Source organism: Alligator sinensis, unplaced genomic scaffold, assembly GCF_000455745.1.
Source record: "Alligator sinensis unplaced genomic scaffold, ASM45574v1 scaffold199_1, whole genome shotgun sequence".
NCBI classification, from domain to species: Eukaryota; Metazoa; Chordata; order Crocodylia; family Alligatoridae; genus Alligator; species Alligator sinensis.
In genome coordinates this window covers 1,484,597-1,493,467 of record NW_005842008.1, presented here as the reverse complement: position 1 = coordinate 1,493,467, position 8,871 = coordinate 1,484,597, and the positions used below count along the sequence as shown (strand labels likewise).

Below are 8,871 nucleotides of genomic sequence, written 5' to 3'. Positions count from 1 at the left end.
GGGGGCCGCGCGCCGCCCGAGCTTGGCCGCCTCTGCCGGCGCCGCCGCTGCCGCTCCCATGCCACCTCCCGGCCGCAGCGGTCCTGAAGAGATGGGTGGCCCTGGCACGAGAGAGTGCGCCTGCTCTGCCCTCTGCTATGCACCTTCAGGGATCCTGGCTCCCCGAGGGCACTCGCTGTGAGACCGAATACGGGGGAGTGTGGTACGCCCCCTTCTCCGCACCCCACCTGCCCGGTTGTAGGCAGCTCCCTGCATAACCTGCTGCTCTCTGCGGAGCCCACGCGGAGGTGCGACCTCCCCCCACGCCCAGTTTCGGGAGCCAGGTTTCGAGCACTACAACACTCCCCTCCTGAGCCAGGTGGAGGTCGTGGACTGCTCAGCGAGTCAGCGCTTAAATCCTTTTTCTCGGAGGGAACTGTTGGAGTTTACGGCGTAGGAGCTGCTTTTATCTGCCCATTATATAGCTCCATGTGCTACTTCCTCACTTTCCAAGAAAATGAAATAACTGGACCTAACACAGTTCTCTCGGGTGTCTCACTGGACCACTCCAGAGCTTGCAGCGTTATTGTTATTTTGGCCTTCTGTTTCGACCGTTCCTCCAGCTGCGCCACTCATCAGATGGGCTCAGGAAGCCTCCTGAGCTATGCATGGGTTGGGGGGGAACAAAGCAGCTCAAAAGCAGAGCAGAGCAGCTCCTGGTGCCCAGGCAAAGGGCACCCTTCGATTTACACCATTCTGCCTCCCAGCCTGAGGCAGCCCCAGCACTACTGGGCAGGCTGGCTGAGTGGTTTTCTCTCTCAGACTCCTCATGTGTGATAGCCAGAGGGGGTCCCAGCAGCCCCAAAACGGAAAAGAAAATATTGGCTGCCCCCAAAAAGGCCCTTTTAGCCAGCCAGCGGAGCCCAGTGAACAGCTGTGAACTCATGCTCTCCTGCCTCTATCCAACCAGGCTGAGGTAATATGGGTGCTAAGGCACATGGTTGACAGCCTAGAGGTTGCAAGTTTGAGGTCAAAGCAGAAGTGCTTGTGCTGTGGCCCTGTCAGATTCCAATGCACAAATCTGCTAAATACCCTGTCATAACAAGGACACAGGAAGGAAGACAAGCCTCAATCCAAAGCCCAGGCCCAGAGTCACCACATCTGCAGACAGGTGTGCCCTTTCTTTATGTGCTACAGCCCAAGGGGGCTGCCATAGCTCCCCTCCAAGAAGAATCCTCTGCCCAGCTAATAGAATAGGGACAGGCAAAATATGGCTTGCGGGCTGGATCTGGCCTGTCAAGGGATTCTATCCAACCCACGGGTGCACCCCTGAAGAATTATTTCCTGCCTGCTGCTCTGAAAGCTGGCATCTGCACATCTGCAAAGCTGGCATCTGCACAGGCAGCATACCCCATACCCTGGCCTGCTCTGACCCCCAATTTCAAGGCAGGTGGACCTGAAGAGAAGAAGCTTCTGTCCAGCAAGGCTTCTGCCCCCAGTGAGAGGTCCAAAAATAAAATGGACCCTGCCAAGCGCCCTCTGCCCAGCCAACAGAGGCCACAGGTAGCCATGAATGTAAGCTCTTTGGCCTTCCAGCCCAAGGCCCAGGCACAGAGCCATCAAGTCTGCAGGTGGGTGGGCCATCTATTTAGGTGATAATGGCTCAAGAGGCTTCCCAGAGGCCCCCAAATGAAAAAAAAACAACAACAAACAATCCAGGCCAACCAGTTCTGCTTTGGCAAGCCTCTTGATTCCTGTACTCTGGTTTTTGGCTTTTTTGTGGACTTCAGCTTCAGATTTCCCTGCAGTTCTGTTTCCTGGCTCCTAACTCTGGTTTGGCTCTATTTTCACATTTTGTCCTATGGATTGCCCTTCAGATCCTGGCCCTGAGCCATATACCAAAAGGGGCATCTGACCCCCCCCGATCCTGACCTTGGACTGTGCTGTGGACTCTACTTCTGGATTTTCTTCCTGTTTTGGTATATGGTTCCTACCCTTTAACCCAGGCCCAGGCCCTGCTTTCCCTTGATAGTCTAACAATTAGGCAAGACTGCCTACACCCCAGTCCCTTACGCCACCCATCCTCATAGACCCTCTCAGGGCTTGGATTGAAGCATGAGCTCAAATCTGGTGGAGAAAGTATCGGGGGGAGGGAGGGAGTTGGTACTGTAGCTTCCTCCCCACCAAAGGGATGTCCAGCTCTTAAGTTATCTGTCAGTATTGTTTACACACATACTTTGCTTTCAGCATGTGGATAGTTCTGTTGAATTCTAGTGTATACTTGTTTGCATGGATCCATAGTTTAATTGTTGTTTAGGAGAAAATTTAGCTTTAGATAAGAACAATTGCCAAAATTGTCTCCATATTTTTCACATTTTTCAGATAGCAGATTTGCTCATCTAAAATCTTCTAGTACCATTACCTTCCCAAGACATGACTTTTCTGAAGAAAATGTCAGCTAATTTAATTTATGTACAATTTTTACTCCACCTTTTGAAGAGACTCTTACAGAAAGTCCAGTATGATTTCACTGCATAGAAGAGAGTGAGGATGGAGGCAGTAGATTTTTGGGAGACTAGTTATACCATCCACATGTTCAGAGAGAAAATAAGTACCCTGAGTGTGTTGCTAGTTTATTTGTCTCTTTCAGAATGATCCAAATATTATCCATGTTTGTTGGAGTCTATTTACTTTTGTGAACCTAGGATCAGGCTCTTGAATACTTGGAAATGTTGCAGTACTCAATCTGGAATATTCTGCAGTTTTCATGAGGTAAAAGACAATACGAAAAATAATACATTTGAGACAGGGAATTCATTTCAAAGAAAAAACTGTACAGTTAACTTGAATCTTAAATAATATATTAACTTCATGTTCTTATTATTTTTATGCCATATTTATCAAATCTGATCATATATCACTACTTCTACATAGGTGAATCATTGTAATATATGAGAAATATTAGTTCCATTAAATTTAATAAGATTTTATTTTACTTATACACTGACTTTTTTCAATTAATTACAACTTCAGATTAAATAAAAACTGACAAAGTTGTGATAAAAATAATTTATTGTTGTAATTTCATGCTTTTTTTCTTATTCTGGTCTCATCACTTCCAGTTTTTCCTTTGGCAGGTAGCTAAATAATTATTAATAACTATATTTCAATTAAGGGTTCAATATAATAGTGAATGGACCCCAAGATACTGTCCATTAGAGTTTGACACTATTGATGCATATGTAACCCCACTTATGTTCTGCATGTTTGGCCATAGTTACGTTTTATAACAAGCGTGCTCAGCTCTGGTGCTAGTCCTGGCCCAAGAAGCCATGTCATTTGGCCTGCAAGGGTCCCTATGGGTCTGAAAATTTGTCAGGGGGAAGTGGGGCAGCCTTAATTGCCACTCACCTGCTGCCAAATTTCTGGGGAACCCTGTGGAATGGATAGGATGGCCCTCTGCACTAAATCAGGTGTGCAGGGCTGGTGCAGCTCTAGGCTGATGCTGCACACTGCCTGACCCAAACACTCATGGCCCAATCCATGCAGGTAGGCCCAGATCTGGGTGCACAGGGCTGGGCCAAGGTGGTGCGGGGCTGGATCTAGGTGTGCCTGCCTAGGTCAAGGCTCTGCTGGGCCCAATCTAGGCATGCAGGGCCAAGCCAAGGTGATATGGGGCCAAATTTGGGTATGTGGGGCCTCCCTGAGAGGACATAGGGCCCAATCTAGGAATGCAGGGCCCGATCCAGGGACACAGACCTGGACTGAGGCAGCGCAATGCCTGATCTGGGCCCACAGACCCGATCTGGATGTGCAGGGCTGGACTGAAGTGATGCTGGCCCAGATCCAGGCATTCAGGGCTGGGTTGCGGGATGTTTGGAGTTTTGGGGCTGCTCACTCCTGTTTTTACTGTTTTGTGGGCTTGGCTTTACTGTTTAGGGTTAACACACAATTGACAATCAAATTTTCTGTCCATCACCCTTCCAAAATTGTGGCCTTTGAAGACAAACATATGTTGCTAATACAGTAACAAAAGGTCATTGGTAGGTCAGCACTCACTGAGCAGTGCAGAGATCTGCAGTGGAGTGGCCCTCAGCTCTAGAGCAAAGACAGTTTATACATGTGGGAAGCAGGAAAGATTCTAGACAGAAGTAATTTCTTGAATTACCTTGTGGCTCACCAATATCTCAAAGAGAAAGTGGCTGTGAGTGTAAATTCTTGTCTCTTGCAATAAGAACTGAAAATCTCTAGCCCTACTTTTGAAACAGGTCAGGGTCTAAAAGATCTGGGGCTGCACAGGGAACCCAGAGAGAGGACAGTGTCTGTAGATGCATCTACATGAGATGCTACATTGCTGTAGTGATGAGCCACGGCGTTGTAGCATTGGTGGGCAGAAACCGTGATGCTGATGGTACTCCTCAATAGCAGTGAGCTACTGCACAGTAAGGTCAGAAATGACCTGTGTGCCACTGGGACTGTGCAGCAATGGCAGTTACTTCACAGTCATTTAGTACTTGCTAAAGAAGAAGACTAACTCAGGGCTGCTGTCTTAAGGCTTTACTAGCTACACTAGTCAAAGTAGCAAGTGCTGGGTAGGGAGAACCACACCAGAGTTGCTGCCACGCTAGCACTTGGGGAGCACTGCTAGATTGTTGTTCTAGCTGCCACTTGCCAAGGCTTGCTGCTGCCATGGTTTGCTGCCACTGGGCGCATCTATACATGTGCCCTACTATGCATTTGTTATTGTGCAATCATTAAGTACTTGCTTTAGTATTAAATCATCATCGCCCCTCTCCACAATTTTGAAAAGTACTTGCTTTAGCAAGTACTAAATGATTGCTCAGTAACAACTGCGCAGTCAGGCACACATCTAGACAGGCCCAGTGGCAGCAAACCATGGCAGCAGCAAACCCTGGCAAGTAGCAGCCAGAGCAACAATCTCTAGCAGTGCTCCCCAGCATCAGTGTGGCAGCAACTCTGGTGTGGTTCTCCCTACCCAGTATTTGCTACTTTGGCTAGTGTAGCTGGTAAAGGCCCTGGACAGCAGCCCTAGGTGAGTCTTCTTTCCCAACTGACTGGGGTAGGTGGTAGCTTCCAGGGTTGATTTGCCAGGGACTGAAGGGCTGATAGTTGTTTTGGATTACAGTAAAGGTCATCTTTAAGGTTGTGTTTGCTCCCTTTTTCCACTGTAATAAATCCTGTTTTAGCTTAACATGGCTTGCAAGTGAGGAAGCTTGTTCACATTAGAACATCCAGTTAAAATTGATTTTCCCAGGTTTCTGGCTGGGGGTTTGAGCCATATTTAGAAAGTTCATGCTAAATCCCCAGTTTTGAACCTGGCCCTTGTTATTGCTGGCTAGTGCTGTCAGAAGGGTTACACATATACACCTGAGATAAATTCACAATCAATAGTCAAACAGTTAATACAAAAATAAGAGAGGAATCTAATGCCAAATATTACCAAAGAAAACAATAAATGTTAGAGAACAACAAATTGACAAGTACTAGTTGTACAGGGAAATGTCATACATTCAAGTACTGTCAAGTTTATTTTGTTGACTTTTCGATACATATATGCAAAAACCAGCATTCCTGACTTTGCCGGCCGTCTCCAGATCCCATCCTCGTCGCCATGTGCAGGCGGCGGGGAGCGATCTGGGCCCTTTTTCGCGCCGCGCGGGCTGTGGCCAGCAGCCCGGGCTCGCTGGGTCGGAGAGAACAGGCGACACGCTGGAATTAGGCACGGACGCATAATGGTTGATTCAAAGATTGTCTACTTACACCGAAGATGGTCGCGGTGCAGGCAGGAAAATTTGCTTGGGTTGCGGTTACAGACAGGAAAGAAGAGAGGCAGACAAGAGTTCTAAACTCGCGAACTCTAGCCCAATCCGGCTGAAGGCTCTAAACACGCGAGCCCGTCGTGTCAACCGAAGAAAGTACTTGTACAAAAGAGCTCTGATCCTTTTGTTCACTCACCATTCACTCACACGAAGTTTGCTAGGCTCCGTGGGTCCTTTTTTTGCGCGCAGGGAGAGGGATACGTCGAGGTTTGCACTCGGTGACGGGGAGAGGCTAGAGGCCGATCAGACCCCTGTTGCCTGCTTGAAATGCACTGGGTCCAATAGGTTCCGCAGCGCTTAGAGATCTTCACACAGCATGAAGTCTCCTCCTCCTGGTGTTCGTGGAGTCCTCCCTTACGGGGGTTCTCCTCGGAGTTCTCCAACTTGGGCGGAAACCACCCAAGCCTTTTATACGGCTAGCAAGCCAATCACTAGCCGCCGTGTGAATAATTTAACGCAAGCCAATAATGGGACTCGAATTAGAATACAAATGGCGGGAACTCTTTGCACCGAGCATTTCTGTGCTGCAACAAGAAATGCACCCTGCAAAGAAAGCTACAATTTGGCGGGAAAATAATTCAGTGGTCCCAAAGCACACACAAAAACAAAAATCACACCCTTTGGGTTGTGACACTGACAAACTTATTTTGCACTTTAATCTGTGCTCTTGCTTGTGACTTCACAGTTCTTTGTTAGAGAGAAGACAGTGATGCACAAAGAGAATTCTGACCTGAGAAGCTCAATCCTGTTTTTTTTGTACAACAAAATTATCCACAGAGCCTGAAGGGAGTTTGTATGCACAAGTAGTAAAGGTATGGGTCCCAAAAGAAGTATCCATCAGAGTTTATGGGTTTCAAATAAACAAACTGGAGCTTTTCAAAGCAGATTGGTGAACTTTTTTGGGTCGGTAAGGCTTCTCATTAATCCCAGGGAAAAATTATTAAAGATTATTTAAATTTGAGGATATATGTAATTAAGAGGACTAATAATAATCTCATAAAAATTGTAGGTATGAAAAACAAAACAAATATTTAAAAAGTATTTAAAAAGGAATCCTGACAATTTGGAAATATGAAAATGCAACGTTTAAGAATCCAGATACCCTTAACTTTGTATCACAACAATCTCCAGTTTTCTCTTCTTCCTTATTTTCTTTCATTAACTGCTTTGTTAGATGTTATTTTTTGATCAAAGTCTTCTTTTAAGAGCCTTAAGAAGTGTATAGGCTTAGGCTGTCGGCATCTTGTATTTACAAAAGCTACTATATATTAACAGTGACTCCACCAAAATCATCTTCCTATCTTCTTTTCAACATCTTCTGAGAGGAACGTTTCAAAACCAAGTCTACAGCCTATAGAAATAAACATTTTATACTTGGGGTAATCCTGTATTTGTCTAGTTTAAGAGTTACATATTTAAAAGCTATTCTACAGAGCATTGATTTAATAAGTGATTACATAAACGCATGTCTCTGAGACCATGTGATGCTTTATTTAATTTTCAGTCTTTTTATATAAAAGCAATCATTTAATAATCTGGTTCAGAGAGTGTATAGGTATCCAAGACTCCTGTTTAATGACACACGTAAAAATAGTAGTAACTAAAATCTCTTTACAAAGAGAAAGGTGACTGCCTTTTGTGTGCTGTTTGTCTAAAGAACATATATTTCTATGATTTAAGAATGGAGGAACAAAAAGGAAGTCAATGTTGATACAGCTGTTGCACAATTGAGAATAAATAATTCTAATGTTTGTAATATCGGATGATGTATATGATCATGTTTGTTATGAATGGATAACAGTTTCATCATTTCTGGTTTTACCGAAGCTATCGCTGTGGGGATAGAATGGAGTTGAATGATCCATACTCTGCGTTCTTTTATATATTTTTCTTTTAAAGGTGATTTTACTCAGAATTTCCTAGATTTCTAGCAGTTATTTTTTTAATGTCAACATTAAATCACCAGTTCTTGCAACCATTGGGCTCAGATTTTCTGTAAATTTGAAATTTAAATTACTGTAAATCATATGCACTGGAAGACAAGAGAAGAAGCCATTTGATAGAGCTTTGAATCTTTGCAGAGGCATATGACAGGAAGACATGGGGATGTCCAGGAGGTCTGCACTGAACTTTGTGTCATGAAAAGGCAGAGAAGAAAAATTAGTGGCCTCTGGCTGCTTCTGTTGATTCCCATGGCTCCATACCAAATTATTATTAGGTACTTGAGTAATGTGGTGGGAACCAGAAGTCTTGTAGTAGTCTCAGGTCAGGGGGAATTTGCAAAACATGCAAGCACTGTGAGCGTACAGTAGGCAATTCCTTTTTTATGTAGTGGTTTGGTTAGACCTATCTGCCATTGCTAGACTCTGGTGGTATTGTTGCTTGTGTTGGCCTCAGCTGATGCAGTGATGCTTCTGACTGCTGCTTCCTTCCTAGTTATTGATATACATTTCAGAACATTTTAAATCTTAATGTACTGTTATGAAAGGTGTACGGGCCGGGCGCGCCCCAAGCCCTTTTTCGCGCTGCACGCGGGCTGTGGCCAGCAGCCCGGGCACGCGGGGGCGGAGAGGGGAGGCTTTCGCTCTGGAATTAGGCACGGACGCGTATCGGTAGTTTAAAAGATTGTTTACTTACACCGAGATGGCAGTGGTGTAGGCTGGAAAGCTTGCTTCAGTTGCAGTTACAGAGAAGAAAAAAGGAAAGAGGCGGACAAGAGTTCTAGACTTGTGAACTCTAGCCCAATCTGGCTGAAGGCTCTGAACACGCGAGCCCGTCGCGTCAGCCGAAGAAAGTACTCGTCCAGAAGAGCTCTGAACCAACTCACACGAAGTTTGCTAGGCTCCGTGGGTCCAGTTCTTTTGCGCGCGGGTGGGGTACGTCTAGGAATTCTATCGGCGACGGGGAGAGGCTAGAGATTGATCAGATCTCTGTAGCCTGCTTCAAATGCACTGGGTCTGTGAGGATCCGCAGCGCTTAGAGATCTTCACACAGCGTGAAGTCTCCTCCTCCCTTGTTCGTGGAGTCCTCCAACTTGGGCGGAAACCACTCA

The 8,871-nt window shown here is 45.7% G+C and overlaps 1 protein-coding gene across 1 annotated transcript in view; it reads right to left on the bottom strand.

The window, feature by feature from the left end:
• The window catches only part of RPL5 (ribosomal protein L5), a 12,363-nt gene extending 10,302 nt beyond the window's left edge, over positions 1–2,061 (bottom strand). Inside the window, exon 1 of the mRNA XM_025201874.1 lies at positions 2,053–2,061. Coding sequence (XP_025057659.1) covers positions 2,053–2,061 — 9 coding nt within the window. The remainder of the gene's footprint in view (positions 1–2,052) is intronic.
• Positions 2,062–8,871: the final 6,810 nt, after the last annotated feature.